This window comes from Ursus maritimus, unplaced genomic scaffold (genome assembly GCF_017311325.1).
Source record: "Ursus maritimus isolate PB19 unplaced genomic scaffold, ASM1731132v1 scaffold_34, whole genome shotgun sequence".
In the NCBI taxonomy this organism is placed as follows: Eukaryota; Metazoa; Chordata; class Mammalia; order Carnivora; family Ursidae; genus Ursus; species Ursus maritimus.
Window position 1 is genome coordinate 28,649,322 of NW_024426008.1, and position 20,708 is coordinate 28,670,029.

The 20,708-nt window shown below is 57.6% G+C and overlaps 1 protein-coding gene across 3 annotated transcripts in view; it reads left to right on the plus strand.

Annotated features, from left to right (window-relative positions):
• The window catches only part of BICD2 (BICD cargo adaptor 2), a 53,250-nt gene that overhangs the window by 15,762 nt on the left and 16,780 nt on the right, over positions 1-20,708 (plus strand). For all 3 annotated transcript variants that reach the window (XM_040620375.1, XM_040620374.1, XM_040620376.1), the window contains exons 2-5: positions 10,589-10,801; positions 17,112-17,264; positions 18,655-19,089; positions 19,658-20,665. In XM_040620375.1, coding sequence (XP_040476309.1) covers positions 10,589-10,801; positions 17,112-17,264; positions 18,655-19,089; positions 19,658-20,665 — 1,809 coding nt within the window. The remainder of the gene's footprint in view (positions 1-10,588; positions 10,802-17,111; positions 17,265-18,654; positions 19,090-19,657; positions 20,666-20,708) is intronic.

Sequence of the window (20,708 nt, forward strand, 5' to 3'; positions counted from 1 at the left end):
CCGATTCTGGTTTACTTGCATAGTGCTAAATGCCCCCAGACTCTGGATCTGGTCCAGCTGATACGTTCTGGCAGTGTTCAGTGTTTAGTGCCAGTGAGTGCGGTGTGGACAGCACTGATCGATCTGCGATGGAGACTTTACTCTCTTAGTGCTATGAAGTCTTTATCCCATAACATCTGTACCCAGTTCACAGGCCTCAACCCTGTCTTGCGTTTAACGAGGCTCCTGTGGGGCTGGTGGGCTTCTGCAGAAGGAGCTGGCCGAGTCGTGGTGTCGCCCGGGAGTCACCAGATCCCCCCGTGCGGCAGCACCGTGGCCTGCATGTACCGTTTTTTTTTTTTTTTTTTAAGATTTTATTTATTTATTTGACAGAGACAGCCAGCGAGAGAGGGAACACAAGCAGGGGGAGTGGGAGAGGAAGAAGCAGGCTCATAGCGGAGGAGCCTGATGTGGGGCTCGATCCCATAACTCCGGAATCACGCCCTGAGCTGAAGGCAGACGCTTAACCGCTGTGCCACCCAGGCGCCCCTGCATGTACCGGTTTTGACGGGAGTCTGTCAGTCCATCAGTCTGTTGAGCACAGGCTGCAGCTGGCTGGCATTGGACTTGAGTTGCTGTTTCTTCTTCCTTGTGGCTCCCATGGCTGCTTGCCCTCCGTCGGGGCAGAAGCAGGTGGCGAAGGCATGACCCCTCTACCCCCAAGGTGGCCCTGGGCCTGCGTGACCCACTGGAGGGCTCTTGGTACACACTGGCTCTGAGAAGCTGCTCTCCAGGGCAAGATTCTGGTACCGACACCATTTTGAACTGGAAAAGAGGTGAGGGACACCTTAGGGGCTCCTCACTCTGCTTGAGATCATTGGTGAACCGAGGGATTGATTCTGGCTGGCCATTGTGAGGTTCCTGGGATGCCAGGCTTTGCGTCCCCAGCTGGGACACAGTTGGGTCTGGGGGCCTGGCAGTGTCTGTTGTCTTCCCAGGCACACAGTAAGCACGCCAAAGCTGTGCGGGGAGGGGGCAGGACAGGCAGCTGGCAGGACTTGGGGGTTCCTGGGATGCCCCCATCCTGGTGCAGCCTAGTGGCCCTTCTGTGGGTGGGTGAGTCTGGATCAGCCCAGGAATTCCAATACCAGAGGAGCCGAGAATCCTAGATCCCAGCTTCACTGTGGAAACAGCTTCCTGGACCTATGCCTTCCCTCCTCTGGTTTTCTCTGGCCTGGTGTGTGTTGCACCCACTGCCTCAGACGGCCAGACTGGTCCGGGAAGAAGCTCGTCCGGGGCAGCCCCACCTGGAGGCCTGCTTCCCGCTGCCGCTTCTGCCCTGCTGATGCAGGCCCTTCTCCAGGAAGCCAGGCCCCACCTGGGGTCAGGAGCAGGCTCGTTCTGTCTCCCCGTACGGACCTGTTTCTGGGCCCCATGTACGTGTGTCAGAAACTGAGGGTCAGCGTCTGTGGGCCCGGGTGGATGACCCGCTGATGATCGTTCTCTTTGGGGGGCAGACGGGGAGGCCACATGCAGAGTGGGACCAACTGCTTTCTGGGGGACACGGGGACTGGCCAACCACAGGGGTGGGGGCAGCTCCTTGTGGGGTTGCTCTTCTAGCTCAATGAGTCCTATTTTTCCTGGGCCTGGTCCCGCCAGCTGCCTCCGCACCGGGCCGGGCATGTCGTGCACAGCCGGTATGCCGTTGGCACCGCTGTGCTCCTTCCTGCGCTCCTGCCGGCCGGGTGCTGGGCTCTGCCACAGCTGAGGGGGAAGGGGCTTCTTGTCTAGAGCTACTCCTAGCCGGTCTGGTCCTGTCTGGGGGCTTTTGCCAGACCTGTCCCTGCCCCTGGAGCACGCTCACCCTCCCAGGCCTGACCTGCCCCAGGGACAGTGTGACAAGCCACAGAACGTGGCTTCCGGATGGCGAGGAGGTGCTGGCTCAGATCAGGAGTGCGCGGACGGCTGCTCGAGGGCCACATCTAGCCATCGGCCTGGTCTTGTGAACAGAGTTTGACTTCTTTGTGTTGTTGGGGCTGCCTGCACCCCACAGGATGGAGTTGGGAGCCATTGGCACAGACCCGACGCTGGTGTGATGGTTAGTTTATGTGTCTGTGTGGCTGCGCTAAGGGACACCCAGTTGTTGGGAAACAGGACTTTTGGGTGTGTCTCTGGAAGGGGTTAGCGTTTGATTCTGTGTGGGCCGGCCTCATCTAATCACTCTGGCCCAGTGGAACAAAAATGGGAAGGGTGAATTCTGTCTCTCCCTGAGCTGGTACGTCTGTCTTCTGTCCTCCGCCTCTCCTGGGTCTCCAGCTTGCAGACAGCCGACTGTGGGACTTCTCTCGGCTTCTGTAACCGCCTGAGCCAACTCCTGTAACAAACCTCTTATGTCTGTATCGACATGTGTTCTCTGGGGAACCCTGACTAGTGCAGATTTGGTACTGAGTGTGGGGCTGCTTGGGGTCTCTTCCTGTTGCCCCCCCTGTCCCCACCCTCCCATCTTTGTCACTGCGCTGGATGACCCACCCAGAGGGAGAAGCCAGTCAGACCCTCTGGGGTGGGGGAGGGTTGGAGGCAGGGGCCTCTGGAGGGACCTTATCTCCTCGAGGGGCCTGCACCCTGAGCTGGGCCAGTTAGGGACAGGCTGAGGGAGCCTTTTGCCTGGAAGGTTCACATACTGCCTGTGGGCAACAGGCTCTCTGTTCCCAGCCGGTTGCTGACCTGTGTGTGGACCTGGGTCCCAGGGACCCTCTCTGAGCCCTAGCTCTTGTGCCCATGGCCTCAGGGCCGTGGCCCTAGCATCCTGCTGGCTGCTTCACTTCCCCATTCAGGTGTGTTCCAGTATAACTTCACCTGCAGACCAGGCCTGGGCAGATGTCGCTGGCGGGGCTGCAGCGTGCTGACCCTGGGCCAGGGGTGCCCCTCAGGGGGTCAGCAAAGCTCTATCCCTAATTGTCTCTGCTTCTCTGCCCTGCTTTTGTCTCATTGGGGTAGTGGGGGCCCGGTGGGGGCCAGGTATCTGGCGCCTCCTGTGTGCCAGCAGGGACTGGGGGGGGTCTCGGCATGTTGGCGCTGGCCGGAAATGCTGTGCGTGCGTGTGTGAGACCGTGCTCAGAATTGCACGTGCTGCATCGCCCAGCTCAGGAGGAGGTGGCTGCCACACACTGGCACTGGTGGGACTGCACACAAGGCAAGTGAAGAAGGTCTGACCAGCGACCTGCCCCCACCCCCTGTCCCCTTGGCTCCTCTGGGGAGACATGAGAGTGGGGGACACCCTGCAGGCACCCTGGGCTCCTGCCCAGCCTGTGTTCACGCTGCTCCCTCCACCGCTGTGGGCACCCTCTACTCCCACCCCAGCCCCAGGAACCCCCCGACACGGGGCAAACCCAGCCTCCCCACCAAGTCTGGCCCTGACCGCAGGTGTTTGTGCCGTGTCCACAAGGGGAGGGATGAACTTGAGGTAGGACTGGTTGTGACCTCACACCTGGGCTTGTGGGGCCAAGTTGGGGCTCGCCAGGCTGGGTGTGCCCCAGAGCCTGTGTCAGGAACAGTGTGGCCCTGCCCGTGGTGAGGCCAGCCCCTATGGGAACCTCACAGCAGCACTGCTGCGGCTACCTCCAGGGCCACTACCTCAAAGTCCTGATGTGCATCTTGGGGTCCAGGAGGGTACCCCCTTTCTTCCTCAGAGCAGCCAGGGATGTTTGGGGACCCTCCAGTGGACACTGGCCTGGGAGGTGCATGGCAGGGCAGGGGATGCTTTGAGGACGTGCGTGCCCAGAGCTGGACACCGCTGTCAGATGGTGGGCACTGCTCCTCTCCGTGCTTCCTGGAATGGGGAGGCAGGTTTCAAGCTGGTGCAGAGTGGGTGAGGATGCTTTCATTAGAACAAATTCAGGTGGGCGGGCTGGGTGACCCCCAGCCTCCCAGCCTATGAGCCGAGGCAGTGAGCACAGGGACAGGGGTCTCCCATCTTGGGGTAGGATGCCTGCAGTGAACAGCTTCAGGGAGGGCGGGGTCACTGCTGTGGAGTGCATAGTGTGGCTCTGGAGCGAGGTAGAGCTCGGAGCTCCCCCTGCCGGCCTCCCTGCGCCGTTTCAGCCAGGTTTCGCCGCTGTGACACATATTCCTGCGGGACTGTCTGGACACGCGTTCTCTTGGGCGAACACCTGGAAGTGGACAGTGTGCCTTGTGTCAGGTGTCTGCTTAACTCTTGAGGAAGCTGCCTGATTGCTCGCGCAGCGGCCGCACCGTTGTCCGTGCCCTGCTGGTGGTGTGGGCGCGCGCTAGCCTCGGCAAGGCAGGGGCAGGTGTTCTCGTCCGTGTGTTTTTGCACCTCTGTGGTGGGATCTCCCCGCTCATCTTTCCCATATGTGTGTCTTGGGGAAGTGTCTGCTCAGTTCTTCTGCTCGTGTTTTATGGGGTGCTTTCTCGGAGTTCTGAGAGCTCCTACATTTTTTTTTTATCAGATGTGTGATTCGCATAGATTTTTCTCAGTCTGTGCCTTGTCTTGCATTGTCCTTTTTTTTTTTTTTTTGAGTGAAAAGAGTTCTGGAAATGGGTTGTACAACAGTGGGAATGTCATCAACGTTACTGAACTGTACACTTAAAAACAGTGAAGATGGTAAATTTTATGTTGTATATTTTACCGCAATTTTAAAAAGTTTCCTGATTTTAAACTAAACTTCCTGGTGAAGCACTTGTTTTATCATTATTGTTTGACTCTATTCCTGGCAGTGCTTTTTGACTGGGAGTCTTATTTTGCCTGCTATTCACGTAACTGTGCCAGCTTTCTGACTGTTGCTGGGTGTACCCTTCTATTTGTGTTTACTTCCAGCTTTCTGTGTCCGTGTTTTTATCCTGCATATGTGTCATCAGTAGCATATAGCTGGAATTTGTGTGGGTATGGTTTCTTGTACCCAGCTTGAGAATCTTTTTTTTTTTTTTCAAGATTTATTTATTTAGGGGGGGAGGGGCAGTGGGCAGAGGGAGAGAGAATCTCAAGCAGACTCCATACGGAGCCTGGAGCCTGACCTGGGGCTCAATCTCACAACCCTGAGATCATGACCTGAGCTGAAACCAAGAGTTGGATGCTTAACTGACTGAGCCACCCAGGCGCCCCCTGTTTGTTTTTTTGTTTGTTTTTTTTAGATTTTTATTTATTTGGCAGAGAGACACAGCAAGACGGAACACAAGCAGGGGGATTGGGAGTGGAAGAAGCAGGCTTCCCGCAGAGCAGGGAGCCCAATACGGGGCTTGATCCCAGAACGCTGGGATCACAACCCGAGCGGAAGGCAAACGCTTAACGACTGAGCCACCCTGGCACCCTCCCCCCGTTTTTTTTTTTTAAGATTTTATTTATTTATTCAACAGAGATAGAGACAGCCAGCGAGAGAGGGAACACAAGCAGGGGGAGTGGGAGAGGAAGAAGCAGGCTCATAGCGGAGGAGCCTGACATGGGGCTCGATCCCACAACGCCGGGACCACGCCCTGAGCCGAAGGCAGACGCTCAACCGCTGTGCCACCCAGGCGCCCCAGCTTATGACCATTTTAAATTAATTTTCAAAATGCTGCAGGATATGGACTGAAGATCATCTTTTGCATATTGATACTCATTCATTCCAGCCCTGTTTGTTTGTTAAAAGATTATCTGTTTGCCACAAATTGCCTAAATATTGAAATCGGGTCCTTCTACTTTGTTTTTCTCTTGAAGTCATTTTGGTTATTCTAGGTCCTTTGAATTTCCATATGAATTTTAGAATCAACTAATCAGTTTCTACCAAAAACGCTGAGATTTTGATTGGCATTGCGATGAATGGAAAGATAAATTTGTGGAGAATTGACAACAATATTAAGAATATTGTTAAATTCTTAACACTGGGTGGCTCAGTCAGTTGAACGTCCAACTCTTGACTTTGGCTCAGTTCATGATCTCAGGGTCGTCAGATCAGCCCCACGTTGAGCTCCACACAGGGTGTGGAGCTTGCTTGGGATTTTCTCCCTTTCTCTCTGTCCCTGCCCCCAAGCACACATGTGCTCCAAAAATTTTATTAATTAAAAAGATATAATTTAAGAATTGTTAATACTAACAGTATTGAGTCTTCTGGCCCATGAATGTTTATCTCTCTTTATTTAATTTTTCTCAGCAATATCTTGTGTTCTTAGTGTGTATATCTTTTACATCTTCTGTCACATTTACACATAAGCATTTAATAATTTTGATGCTGTTGTAAGTAGCAGTTTTAAAATTTTCACTTTCTGATTGTTCTTTCCTCGTATTTGTAATTCCTTGTAGGTGTTTGATTTTGGTACATTGATCTTGTGTCTTGCAACCTGGCTAAACTCACTCTCAACTAGAGAACCCTTTGTAGACTCTTTTGAACTTTTTCTTTCTTTCTTTCTTTCTTTCTTTCTTTCTTTCTTTCTTTCTTTCTTTCTTTCTTTCTTTCTTTCTTTCAAAGCTATATTTATTGGGGCACCTCAGTGTCTCAGTAGGTTGAGAGTCTCTCTTCAGCTCAGGTCGTGATCCCAAGGTCCTGGGATTGAGCCCCCCATCGGGCTCCCTGCTCAGAGGAGAGCCTGCTTCTCCCTCTGCCCCTTCCCCTGCTTGTGTGTGTGTGCGCGCGCGGGTGCTCTCTCTCTCTCTCTGTCAAATGAATAAATAAAATATTTCTTTTAAAAAGAATTTGTCCGATTTCATCTTTGATCAATACATTACTTAGAAATGTGTTGTTTAGTTGCCAAATATTCAGGGATTTTCTTTTTTCTTAGGGTTTTATTTATTTATTTGTGAGAAAAAACAAGGGAGCGTGTGCACAAGCAGGGGGAGAAGCAGAGGCAGAGGGAGTCATGTGTCATGTGTCATGCAGAGGCAGAGGCAGAGGGAGTCATGGTGTCAATGTTAAGAACCCATTGCCAATAAGGTCACGGAGATTAATCCCTATTTTTTTCCTGAGAGTTTGGTTGTTGTTCTTGCATTTAGGGCTCTGATCCATTTTGAGTTAATTTGTGTATATGATGTGAGGTAAGGATTTGACTTCATTCTTTTGCACATGGATATCCATTTGTCCCAGCACCATTTGTTGAAAAACTGTTCTTTTATCACTGAATTTCTGTGTACTCTTGTCAAAAATTAGTTGACCACACGTTTAAGGGTTTATTTCTTGACTCTTCCGTTCCATTGGTCTGTACTGTCTTATGCCAGTACCACACTGTCTTGGTCACTGTAGCATTACATTAAATTTTGAAACAGAGAATTTGAGTTTCCCTGCTTTGTTTCCAATATTGCTTCAGCTGCTTTGGGCCCCTTGCAATCCCATATGAATTTCCATTTCTGCAGAAAAGGCCATTGGAATTTTTTTTTTTTTTAAAGATTTTATTTATTTGACAGAGATAGAGACAGCCAGTGAGAGAGGGAACACAAACAGGGGGAGTGGGAGAGGAAGAAGCAGGCTCATAGCGGAGGAGCCTGATGTGGGGCTCGATCCCAGATCGCCGGGATCACGCCCTGAGCCGAAGGCAGACGCTTAACCGCTGTGCCACCCAGGCGCCCCGGCCATTGGAATTTTGATAGGGATTTGCATTGAGTGTCTAGTGAATTATCTTTAAAGGGATTTAAATAGTAAGGGAAGCAAGTGTTTTATATTTATTCCGTAATTATCATTTCTGGTGCTTTTTGCTCCTCCTCCTAAATCTAGATTTCCATCTGGTATTGTTTTCTTCTGCCTGAAGGGTTTTATTTAATGTCCATAATGCAGGTCTGTGGTGATCAAGTCTTTCAGCTCTTGTCATAACTCCCGTCTGTGGAGTTTTCACTGGGTGTAGCTCTCTTATTAATAGGTTTGTTTCATTTTGTTTTCTCAAGGTGGTTCCATTGTCTCCTGGCTCGACAGAGAAATCTGCTGTCATCTTGTACTTCTTTTCTCTGGGTGATTTTAATGTGTCCTTTGATTCACTGGTTTTAGGCAATTTGGTGATACATCTTGGTGTAGTTTCTCTCGTCGTGCTTGTGCTCAGGGGTGGACGAGCTGCTACCATCTGTAGATTTACAGTTTCCATCAAATCTGGAAAATTTTGAGCCATTATGGTTTTCAAGTACTTATTATCCTCATCTTTCCTCTTCCCTGGGACTCTAGTTACCCACGTTTGACCCACAGTTCACTCTGCTCTCTTTTTCTGTGATTTATGTTGGGTAGTCTTGGTGCTGTTTTTTCAGGCTTACAAGTCTTCCACATTCTGTAACTGGCTGGTAATCCCATCCATTGCCCCCCTCGCGTCACTCTTTTTATGTCCATGTTGCTTGCCTCCCGGGTCAGTGCTCCGCGTGGGCAGTGTCTGGTCTGCGTCCTGAGCCTGTGGAAATCAGTCTCCTGGCTCTTCCCTGGCGACAGTGAGCTCTCCCCATTGCGGTGGACCAGTTTCCCTTCCCCGTTGCCGCCAGTTTGACGGAGTGGGAGCTGGTGCCATTATTTCTGTGTGTGTTCCCAGGCTGTGTTCTGGGACATAGTTTGATGCTTTCAGGTTGTGCCTGTCAGCTTTGTTGGTCAGGACCAGTGAGAGCTCAGCCAGCTCCACATCTTTGCCCCCACCCCCACCCCCCGCTTGCTGCCGGCGGCTCTCTCATGGGTTTGCACTGATTGTGCCCTCTGTCTGCGGTCTGACTCTTCTGCTGCCTTGTCCTCCGTCTCGCAGCACCGCCTCCTCCCCAAAGGTGTGCTGGGCTGCCCAGCATCGTCTCTCTTTCAGCACCATGGCCAAAGGTCCTTTGGGGGGACAGGGGCTGTCATGGAGCTCACCTGTACCCTGCCCCTCACTCACCGGGTGTCCAGTGACTTGAAAGTTATTGCTCAGTCACATAAAGTTCCCTGTAGCTTTTCCACATAGGAGCCAGGACTGTCCCTGCGACTGTCTGATTAGCTCTGCAGGAGGGTCAAGTCTCCAGCTCTGTGGTGTCAGTGTTCATGGGCTGGGCTGGGGATTGGATGTAGGCGAAGATTCAGGCTGAGGCCAGCAGGCCTGGACATGTGTGTGCACACGCCTGTGTGTGTCACAGCGTTGAGCCGTCTGGCCTTGGGACAGCCTCTGATGGTTGACCCGATGCCTGGTGAGATGTCCACACTCCAGCTTGGGGTTCAGGAGTGTGTTGTCCTCTGGTCGCCCGGTCAGGTTTGTCTGGAGGCTTGGAGAGACAGCCATGAGTTGGCCAGTGCCATCCAGGGCGCCTGCCCCATGGGTTGGGTCCTTCCTGCGTTTCTGGAAGCCTGGTGGGTGCTGGCATATCCCGGGCTGGTGTGCAGCTGGGGGTCAGGGCTGCAACCCAAGTTCGGCCAAGTCCATGAATCTGTGCTTTGTTTGGTCTTTTATTTGGAACTAGGATGGAGGAGGACAGCATCAGGAATCAGAGCTGAGCTGACTTGGTTTGAAGGGACACTGGCATTTTCCCAGTGCAGGCCGGGTTGGCAGCTGGGGGCAGATGAGCAAGACCCACCCTCAGGAAGGAGCGACCCCACTTCATTTAGCCAGTACCCTGCTGACTTTCTGTGTTTTGATTTTTAATATCAGTAATGGTTCTGCTCAGCAACACCCTTATCTTTATGCGTATTTTCCCAATTGTTATCTTGGGTGGAATTCCTGGACTTCTTATCAAATAGCAAATAAGTGAAAATGCCCTTGTTTCTCTCAAGAAATAAAGACATCAGCTACTTTCTTCTTTGGTAGCCCTCCCTGGATTTTGTTTTTCTTCCGTGAGCTGGGAGCCCTGTAGAGAGTCTGCATGGGGTGGCTGCTGGGAAGGGGGCCGCTGGGGAGGACACACACAGGCCCGTGGGGTTGCGTCCTGGTGACAGGGGCCGTGCTGAGTGGCTGGACGGGGACACTGGATGGGGGCCACAGCTGGTGCAGGACCTAGGCTGTGGACTGGGTCAGCTACACCATGCTAGGTGGGGGCTCCTCCCTGAGCCTGGGCGCAGTGCCTCCTTGCCTGGTGCAGCCCAGGGCCTGGTCTGTCGACTGGTTCTGAGTGTCCTAGTTCAGGCTCCTGTCCCATCACTCAGCCCATGTCTGGGCTCACACCCTCCCAGGCCTCCCTGGTCTCAGTGGCCTCCCAGGATGGGTGAACAGAGGGGTCAAGATCAGGCAGTGAAGAGTGCCTCCTTGAGCCTCGGTTTCTCCATCTGGAGTGGGGCAGAGGGGTGCTGTGTGGGCCTCGGACCTGCCCTCGTTCTAGGGTAGGGCTGGGTCAGCAGCCTGAGTCCTGAAAGGGGTTGTCCTGCTGGGAGTGCCATACCCACCTCGTGTCTCTGGGCCCCCAGCCAGTCCCTCAGCTGGGCCTGGGTCCTTCCCTGCGTGGCCCCGCTCTGGCATCAGCCCCACGTAGCTCCTCCCTGCCTCTGCCCCCCGCCTGACCATTGGCCCTGCAGCCCCATGTAACCCTTAGGTGTCCCACGCTCCCGTGTCCAGTGGCCCCTCTCCAGCTTCCCCCGTGTCCGATCATGTCCTCCCCCGAAGTCCAACTCACGTGCACTTGCATGAGCAGTGTGCCGCCAGGGTGTCTCGCCACAGGGCTAGCCAGCATCGGCCTCCCTCTTATGAGCGTCTGGTCTCCGCACAGGCGTTTGGACAGGCGCACACAAACCACAAGAAGGTGGCCGCGGACGGCGAGAGCCGGGAGGAGAGTCTGATCCAGGAGTCGGCCTCCAAGGAGCAGTACTACGTGCGCAAGGTGCTGGAGCTGCAGACAGAGCTGAAGCAGCTGCGGAACGTGCTCGCCAACACGCAGTCGGAGAATGAGCGCCTGGCGTCTGTGGCGCAGGAGCTGAAGGAGGTAACCGGCGTGCCCAGCGGGGAGGGGAGGGCGAGTGTCCAGTGCCCTCCGGGGGAGGTGGGCAAACGAGAGGGACGGCAGGTGCAGCCGGCAGTCCGTGCGAGCAAGTCCTGGCTGTGGCCTCAGGACCCCTGGGTTCTCATCAAGAAGGACAGGGGGCCTTGTTCTGGACCACAGGGAGACCCTCTCTCTGCCCTCTGTTTACTTGGGGGGCAGTGACAGGTGACCAGAGGGACAGATGGTGCTGAGTTCCACACTTCCGATGGGGGGGTATGGAGCAGTCAGGATCCCGCAGGGCCGGGAGGGGCCTCTGGCAAGGATTGGGACGGAACCCGGGTCTGGCAGCAGTGGGGAGCAGTCACAACCCCTATTTGGGGTCAGGGGTCCTCGAGGCCTGTGGGCCTGGGAGGACCTGGGCTTGGATCCCTGTGCATGATCTCACTTTCTCCCATGGGATCACCCTGGTTGGGATGGGAGGAGGGGCTGCCGGGGAGGTGGGTTTGACCTCACCGAGGCAGTCTCGGCCCAGCTTCTCTTCCAGAAGGGCTTGTCTGGGCTGTCGGGAGAGCCCCGGTGACTTGCTGACTCCTGGGTTTGGGCGTCAGGAAATGAGCTCAACCAGTCCCGCGTGGAGCAGGTTTGGTGGGGCCGGGAGTCCCGCTGTTCCTGTTGCTGCCTCAGGAGGAGGCCCGCCACTCCCACCCCATGCACCCTCAGCCGCCTCTTTCTCTGAAGGCTCTGCCTCTTGCCCCACGGGTCCCTGCCACCCCCTGCCCTGACGAGAGGCCCAGCCAGTGTCCACCCCTCGCCTGCCTCGTCTATACCCTGTTCCTGTCACTCTTCTGCTGGTCTTGGCCTTGGATGTGGCCGTTCCCTCCCCTCCTTGAGGCTGGCACCTGAGGCTCAGGCCTGGCTGAGGAGCCTGAACTGTAGGAACACAATGCCAAGAGCTGTCCCCAAGAGGTGCAGGCCGTGCAGGGTCACCCCAGGAAACACCCCTTCCGTGAGGATAGCTCTGCCTCCCAGTGCCTGGTCCTGGTGCCATCCATGTGCAGCGCTTTGCCGGCTGCCCTGTGTCCTCTGACCAAACTCCCCGTGACAGTCGGCTTAAGTGTCTGCCCCCCACGCCAGCTTCCCAGGGGCATCCGATGGCCTCTGTCACGTGACCTGTATAACAGATGTGCTCAGCACATGGGACAGTGTCAGCCGCCCCAGAACTCATCCTTTCGATGACCCCGTATTTCCCTCATCTCAGGTAGGGAAACCAAGGGGCAGGTAGTTTGTCTGCATGGGTTAGGCTGGCAGCTCTAGAGTCCTGATCTCGGACCTCTGCACTGCTGTGTGGACAGGCCCAGCTAGCATCTGTCCTGGGACTCCTTAAGCCTCATTTTGCAGATGGAGAAGCAGAGTCCCCGGGAGCCGGGCACGGCCACAGTTGGCCAGAGGCAGTCACGTTCACACACTGTGGCCTTCCAGAGATTCGCTCTGGGAAGCAGGGTGGGTGCTGCCCTTGAGAGGCGGGACTGGGTTGGGAGGGGTCAGCCTCATCTGCCCAGTGGGGCCCTGCCAGGTGATCTTTTTGTCCTGCCCTGTCCTTGCTGCCCTGGTGGACCCCGTGTGTCTTGGGCCCCAGAGTAAAGGACAGAGACGTTCCAGCAGAATTCTGTGCCCCCTGCCTCTCAGGGCAGAAGCTGGGAAAGGCTTGATTGCTGCTGTGGTGGTGTGAGGGCTGCCCAGAGCCAGCCGGAAGGGAGCCGGGCATCTGGCACGGTTGCTCCTGACCCACCACCTGCCTGAGTTCGTGACCAGATGCCCGGTGGGCTCTTCAGCGTGGGGTGGCTCCCCAGCCACGGGTTGGAAGGTGTGGGGGGGTGTCACATGGGCAGACAGCCTGGAGGCGAGAGGAGGGGATGTGGGTATGTGGAAGAGGCAGCAGGGGTCAGCCCCACATGGGAGGAGGAACTGGGAGCCCTGGGTGGGTCTCGAGGGAATGGACCCCATGAGGAAGTGCACGTTGCTCCTGGGGAGCAGGGCTGGACCTGACTTGCCCAGGGTGGACATGCAGCAGCCCCCCAGGATATTGGGGCAGTCGGGGAAGGCGTGTCTGCAGACGGGCAGGAGTCCCCTGGACAGTCTGCAAGGGGGCGCTCACTCCAGCCTTGGCGGTTACACACGGAAAACACTTACTGCTCAGGCACTCCGGGGGTCCGTGGACATCCAGGAGATGGCTCCTGGTCATGGGCTGGCCCACCTGCTGCCCCATCCTGCCCCCTCTTAGAGCCGGCCCTTCTCCTGGTGGTGGCAGCTGTGGGCCCAGGGCTTCCTAGGAACTCCAGTAAGGTGTCCGGTCCCTCCAGCCTCTCAGCTGCTATGTGTGCAGCAGGCTGTGGAACCTTCCGTGCCCCTGCAGAAGCCACATTGCTGGGCCCGTCCCCAGACTCTGGTCAGACCAGCTACACTGTCTGCCTCGGGACAGCAGGTCCAGCCTGGGTCGTCGCTTATCACTGCCCTGGAACCCACTGGGGGAAGCAGTGGGAAGTACAGCTGGGGGCCTGGAGGACAGAGCCCCCACCTGTGAGACCCCTTTGTGTCCCTCTGACTGGCTTGTGTGGTTGTCACAGGCCCCTAAATGAGGCTGGCCCCTGGGTTCCTTTCCTGCCTCTATCTTCTGGCTGCTCCTTCCACCGCCACCGAGAGCTCCTGTGGCTGTGAGGCTGCAGCACCCAGGACCTAGGGCGTCACCACTGCTCTGGAGAGTCTCCCAACCATGACTGTCCTCCTTTCCCCCTGCCCCCCACCACACACACCTGGGGTGCCTCTCTCCTTCGTGGGGTGGACAGGGAGGGTGGGCAGACCCCTGGCTGGAAGGACGAAGGCCTGTCTTAGCCCTGACCTGCCAGTGCCTCCTGCCCGAAGGCGCTTCTCTGTCCTTGTGAGGACAGCCATCTGTGGTTCCGCCATGGGCCTCTGCAGGGTTTCCTCACTGAAAGGGAGTGTCTGCTCCCGTGCTCTCCTCAGGGCACCTGGGGGCTGAGGCGTGTGTACTGGCTGGGTGGGCTGGGGGCTCCGAGGGGCATGGAGCGGGTTTGCCGACAGGGAAGCTGAGGTCCCCGTGCATCCACCTTTTCCACCTGGCCTGCACCCTGTTGGGGCAGGGGTCGCGTGTTTGCTGTCTGTGCCCCTCATCGAGGCTTACTTTGGGGAAAACCAGACCACACGGTGGCCCGCTGGAGCTTGCTGGAGCCCTCAGAGTTGGGCGTGTGCGAGGTGGAGGTGCCGTGTCTGCTGTGGGACCAAAATGCAGGCGTTTGGATTCTGTAACGTCAGCGGACAGTGCCCTCACCTGCCCCATGGTGTCCTGGGCCAACTTGACAGCTTGGCGCCCCTAACCTCCCTACCCCCGGGGCCCCGGGCCCTTCGTCAGCCCGGGTGCTTATGATGGGAGGCTGTGTTGTCATTTGTGGCAATGGAGCAAGGTGGGATGTGACTCCTGGGGACCGACATGGGTCTCCCCATGGGCCCGTCACCCTGAGTTGGGAAGGCTGAGTCTGCCCTGGCTGTGGAGAAAGCTGCCCCACGTGTCTCTTTCTGCAGTCTGGAGGGTGGGAGCTGCGGGTTTCAGGCCTTGGCTTCCACCCCACCCAGTGGCCATGTCAGGTCATGCCACGCGTGTTTGGGCACCTCCTGCACCCCAGGTGAGAGAGGGCGGAATTGGCAGGACATTTCTGGCAGAGGAACGAGCAGGCACTTGCTTGGTGTTCATGGGAGTCAGCAAATGCCGTGGGCGTGGGTAACAGCGCACGCTCGGGGCAAGCCGGAACCGGCGGCGTGTGCGCTTTCCGTGGATGGTCTTGCAGGCTGGGAGTTCTGCTTCGGTCGAGCACCGGGCTGTGTGCGGCTACAGCTCAGCAGGGTTCCCACATGCAGCCTGGCGCTCAGCTTCTGGGGTGCAGAGTGTCTACGAGGCCTGGGGCGGGCAGACAGGCTGGCCTGTGCTCCCCTGCTACCTCCTCTTTCTGTCCATCTCAGGGTCCCTCGCTTTTTGAGGGGAGTTGTTGAGCTTTAAATAAAGCCCATTTGGAAGGACAGGCATGTGTTTTGCTCATGGCCACGCTCCCTGTGTCACCTCCCGTGTCCTCCCATGCTGAGTGGCAGCTGCTCCGAGCAGGTGCGTTGGGCCAGGGTGGGCTGAGCCACAGGTGGGGAGCCCCCAGCCTGCTGTAGCCACGTGGGTGGGGGAAGGCCACGGTCATGGTTCTTATCCCTCAGTGGTTGTGGTAGTAGTGAGGCTCTCCAGAGCTGCACACCAGGGGGAGAGACTGAGTGTAAGGAGTTGGCTCGTGTGCCTGTGAGGGCGGTGGGCCAGGGGCTGGAGACCCAGGGAAGAGCTGATGTTGAGACCGGAGTCCGATGGGGTCTGGAGACAGAGTTCCTCTTTCTGGAGAATTCCAGTGTTTTCTTCAGGACTTTGAACTGATTGGAGGAGGCCCATCATGGAGGGTGTTGTGCTTCACTCAGAGAGCTGAACTGAATGTCACTCTCACCTGTACCCAGCATGGTGGCATCTACACTGGCATTTGCCTGAGTACGTGGATGTGGGGGCCTCGCCATGTGGACGCTGATGTTAACCCTGACTGGTCGGGCGGTAAACAAGGGTGGTGGCCAGCCCTGTGGCTGTGCGTGGAGCTTTGTCAGGGATTTCCAGCTGCCCCTACGTGTCCACGGAAGTGAGTGACTGTTTCCTCACATCGCCTCTCGGGCTGTACCGTTGTGCTTATTTCTGCCTGTTCAGCAGGAGTTTTGCTTTCCGGGTGAGTCTTGCTTTTTCTCCAGCCTGTCGCGTGCTGTGTCCCCGCTGTTGGCCACCGCCTCGGGTCACTTAGCCGGAGACTCATGTAGTGAGTAATTGTCAGGAATGACAATTCTTGCTATGGAATGACGTCCCCTTTCTGTTGCTTTCCTGTTTTCCTTCTTTCTCCCTGGCCTGTTGCATTTTAGCAGTCTGGTGTTGCTGTTGTGTGTGCACCTGCATGGAGACCCGGGGTCCTGTCTGCGGAGCCCCAGCACAGTGGAGAGGCCAGTGTGCCGGCAGTGCGGGGAGCGGGGAGGCCCGGAGGGGTGGCACTGGTCTGGGGGCACCAAATGGAAACGGGAACAGGTGGGAGGTATTCTGTCTAGGGGTCATCCCTCCCCCTGGGGGCGTTGGCCAGGTCTGGAGATCGTTCCAGTGTCACAGTGCAGGAGGGAGCTGCAAAACGTCACGTGCAGGACGGCCCAGAATGTCACAAGGACTGAGGTCCAGGGACCCAGCCAGGTCCTGGCTTAGGGCACCAGGTGGCAGCTCACATCAGGTCTGTGACACCTGAGTCCTCAAGGTAGCAGTTTGACTCCTATAATCCGCGACCCTTACAGCTCACCTCACGTGTACACAGATTTGTACACAGATTTATACACCGTCCCAAATCCACTTCTGGATAGTTCCGTGACTCCAGAAAGAAACCGTGTCAAGTGCTCATTCCCCACCACCCCATGTTCCGCCTTCTGTGTCTGCGGGTTGGCCTGTTGTGAACATTTCCTGTGTGTGGAATGACACGGTATGTGACCACGTATCTAGTTTCTTTCCCTCACGGTAGTGGTTCCAGGTTCCTTCGTGTTACGGCACGCGGTGGTGTGTCACGTCAGTCTTCATGGCTGGACGACACCTGCTGTATGAATGTATCACGTGCCGTTTAACTGTGTGCCGGTCAGCGGGCTTTGGGTTGTTTCCACATTTGGCTACTGTGACTAGTGCTGCCGCTTCTCAGAGTGCGTGCCAAGGACGGTCATTGCTGGGTCAGATGGCGCTGGGCTGTTCGAGCAGCTGCAGCATGTGATGGAAGGACTGCTTTTTTTTTTTTTTTTTAAAGATTTTATTTATTTATTCGACAGAGATAGAGACAGCCAGAGAGAGAGGGAACACAAGCAGGGGGAGTGGGAGAGGAAGAAGCAGGCTCCTAGCGGAGGAGCCTGATGTGGGGCTCGATCCCATAACGCCAGGATCACGCCCTGAGCCGAAGGAGACACTTAACCGCTGTGCCACCCAGGTGCCCCCGGAAGGACTGCTTTTAGCCCATTTTACAGATGAAGGAACCAGGGGTCAGAGCAGGCTGAGACCCTGCACGGTTCGCCCCCAGAGCACACTGCTCGGGCCGCGGCTCCCGCTGGGTGGCCACACCAGGCTCCATGTGGGCTCTGAGTCCCAGCTACGTGGCCTCCAGTGCCGGTGGGACCAGCTACTGCCAGCTGCCCACACCCACCTTCCTCTCGGCAGATCAACCAGAACGTGGAGACCCAGCGTGGCCGCCTGCGGGATGACATCAAGGAGTATAAGTTCCGAGAGGCCCGTCTGCTGCAGGACTACTCGGAGCTGGAGGAGGAGAACATCAGCCTGCAGAAGCAGGTGTCTGTGCTCAGGCAGAACCAGGCAAGTGTCTGGGCTACGGCCCGTCCCTCCCTTCGCGGTCTTTGCGGCCTACAGGCGCTTCCCTGCCTCCTTCCCCACAGCCGAGCCCAGGGCCGTGCACACACTGCTGTGGCCTGGGGGGTGTGGTGGCAGGGCCTGGCCTCTCCTGGACCACGAGAATGAGGTCTCTGCCTGTAGAATTGGCTGACTGCTGGCCTGGCTAAGGTGTCCTGGTCAGCAAAAGTGGAAAAAAATACAGAAGGTGATGCAGAGGGGACACCCAGAGCCCAAGACGAGGGGTGTCCAGCTCCATCCCTCCCACTGCCTCAGGTTTGCCCGCTCCCTTGTCCATGTGTGGTCCCAGGCCTTGGTGGCCCCCAGGTAGAGCTCATGGGCATTGAGGGGCACTAGGGAGGGGTCTGACCTCTCATTGCTGCGTTCAGATTACCCCAACAACAGGTGGGGTGAGAAGGATCACTTCCACTGGTGACAGGACGCCCACGTGGTAACCCTGAAGGCCTGCTTCTGCCGCCTACCTCTGCAGGGGCCACAGCTCTGCAGGTTGAGGACCGGGGGACCTTTTTCCCAGGAGCCCCAAACCTCAGCGTCCTGGAGGTTCAGATCTTGCTTGGGGAGGCCTGGGCCCATGTGTGTGTGTCGACAGCAAGACAGAGGTGCTGAGCCCCTGCTTCTGCCTGCAGAGCAGGCCTGCTGCGACACTGTGTGCATCAGCGGTCATGCACACGTGTCCTGAGACAGGGAAACTGAGGCAGGTGGTGGCGTCTAGTCCCCTCCCTGGCCTTCCCCTCCCCTGGGCCGTGATTCCTAAAGATCCAGTCAGTCCTGCATCTAAGTGGTTTGCTCCTTATTTCTTGCACCAATATACCAGAGTGATAAGTGTTTTTAGAAATGTCCCATAGGCCCTGAGCCCCCACTGCGGGCACCTCCCTTGTCCCCCGCAGACATGGTTTCAGTCCGTGTGACTCTGGATTGTCTTCCGCTCCCACTGGGGTGCCTCCGGGTTTGGGTGCCGGGAGCGCTGCGGCACGTCCCTCCGTGGGCGCGGTCGTGCTTCTGTTTGGAAATAGGACTGGAAGTGATGGTCACCGCGTACGCGTTTGATGCGTCTTACCGTATTTAACCAACTATTCGTGTTCGTTGAGTAGCTTTTGTAGAACGTACAGCCAGTGTGTGTGTGGTGACGTTCTGAGTGACCCGACCCACGTGCAGAGGGACGCCTGTGTCCTGGTGTCCGTCGCGTCTCTGGCTCTGCCGACAGCAGGTGCACGGGTCCCAGGTGTGTGTGTGCACCTCGTGCCCAGAGCCCCCGAGCATCGGCCAGCCCCTGCTGTGGCGTCTGCACGATGCTTCCCCCTCGTGCGGGCGCAGGACAGTGTCGCTGTCTTTCCAGGTGGAGTTTGAGGGCCTCAAGCACGAGATCAAGCGTCTGGAGGAGGAGACCGAGTACCTCAACAGCCAGCTGGAGGACGCCATCAGGCTCAAGGAGATCTCGGAGCGGCAGCTGGAGGAGGCGCTGGAGACCCTGAAGACGGAGCGGGAGCAGAAGCTGAGCCTGCGCAAGGAGCTGTCCCACTACATGAGCATCAACGACTCCCTCTACACCAGCCACCTGCACGTCTCCCTGGAGGGCCTCAAGCTCAGCGACGATGCCGAGGCCCTGGCCAACGGCTTCGAGCACGGCGGCCTGGCCAAGCTGCCGCTGGACAACAGGACCTCCACACCCTCCAAGGAGGGCCTCGCCCCGCCCTCCCCCAGCCTGGTGTCCGACCTCCTCAGCGAGCTCAACATCTCCGAGATCCAGAAGCTGAAGCAGCAGCTGATGCAGGTGGGGGCGGCCAGGGTCGTCGCAGCCCCGGGGCTTCGGTCTCCGCCTCCAGCCCTGCCCCCCACGGTGTTGGCCAGATGCTGGGCTTTTGTCGATGTTGTGCACCCCCATTCCTAGTTCCTAGTGTTTATTGTGAAGTCCACGTTGTTACCATAAGTGGCGCTGCAGGGGAGGTGCCCAGAGAAGGAGGTTCCTGATGATGAGGGGGCGGTTTGGGCCTGCCCCAGGTCCCCCAGGTTTTCTCATGCCCCCTCTCGGGGTCCCCGTGCGGCCTCCCGTGCTGTAGCCTACGGATGCGTCACATCAGGGTTTCCTGCCCTGCACAGGGCAGAGTCTCGGGGTCTGCACCACGACCCGGCCCCCGGCTGCCACACTTTCCAAGGAGGGGCCTGCCCAGCTCTGCAAGCCTCCAGGCAGGGGAGGGCCCATCGAGGCCCCACATGTGGCACCCCCATCGCATACGTCGCAGAGACCTGCAGAATGACAGCTGTGGCACAGGCAGGTCACCACTGGGTCTGTCCCGGGGTCTTGTGTGCGGGCTGCTGACGGGCCTCCTGTGCTTTTGCAGATGGAACGGGAGAAGGTGGGACTGCTGACCACCCTGCAGGACACACAGAAGCAGCTGGAGCAGGCGCGGGGAGCCCTGTCGGAGCAGCGCGAGGAGGTGAGCCGCCTCACAGAGACCCTCAGCGCTCTGCGGCGCCTGCAGGCCGGCAAGGAGCGGCGGACGGCGCTGGACAGCGAGAAGGAGCGCGACAGCCACGAGGATGGTGACTACTACGAGGTGGACATCGACGGGCCTGAGATCCTGGCTTGCAAGTACCGTGTGGCTCTGGCAGAGGCAGGTGAGCTCCGCGAGCAGCTGAAAGCCCTGCGCAGCGAGCACGAGGCTGGCGAGGCCCGGCATGCAGAGGAGAAGGGCCAGCACGAGGCCGAGAGCCAGGCGCTCACTGAGAAGGTCTCCCTGCTGGAGAAGGCCAGCCGCCAGGACCGTGAGCTGCTGGCCCGGCTGCAGGCAGAGCTGAAGAAGGTGAGTGACGTCGCGGGTGAAACACAGGGCAGCCTGAGCGTGGCCCAGGACGAGCTGGTGACCTTCAGCGAGGAGCTGGCCAACCTCTACCACCACGTGTGCATGTGCAACAACGAGACGCCCACCCGCGTCGTGCTGGACTACTACCGAGAGGGCCCGGCCGGCGCCGGCCACTGCAGCCCTGAGGCCCGCGGGCGCCGCTCGCCCGTCCTACCCAAGGGGCCGCCAGCCACAGAGGGCGGGGCGGGGGACAGCAGCCCCTCGCCTGGCCCCTCCCTGCCCTCGCCCCTGAGTGACCCGCGTCGGGAGCCCATGAACATCTATAACCTGATCGCCATCATCCGTGACCAGATCAGGCACCTGCAGGCGGCTGTGGACCGCACCACGGAGCTGTCGCGGCAGCGCCTGGCCTCCCAGGAGCTGGGCCCCGCCGCGGACAAGGACCGGGAGGCGCTCATGGAGGAGATCCTCAAGTTGAAGTCGCTGCTGAGCACCAAGAGGGAGCAGATCACCACACTGCGCACGGTGCTCAAGGCCAACAAGCAGGTGCGTGGCCGCGGGGTCGCGCTCCTCCTCCGCCCCGGGCGAG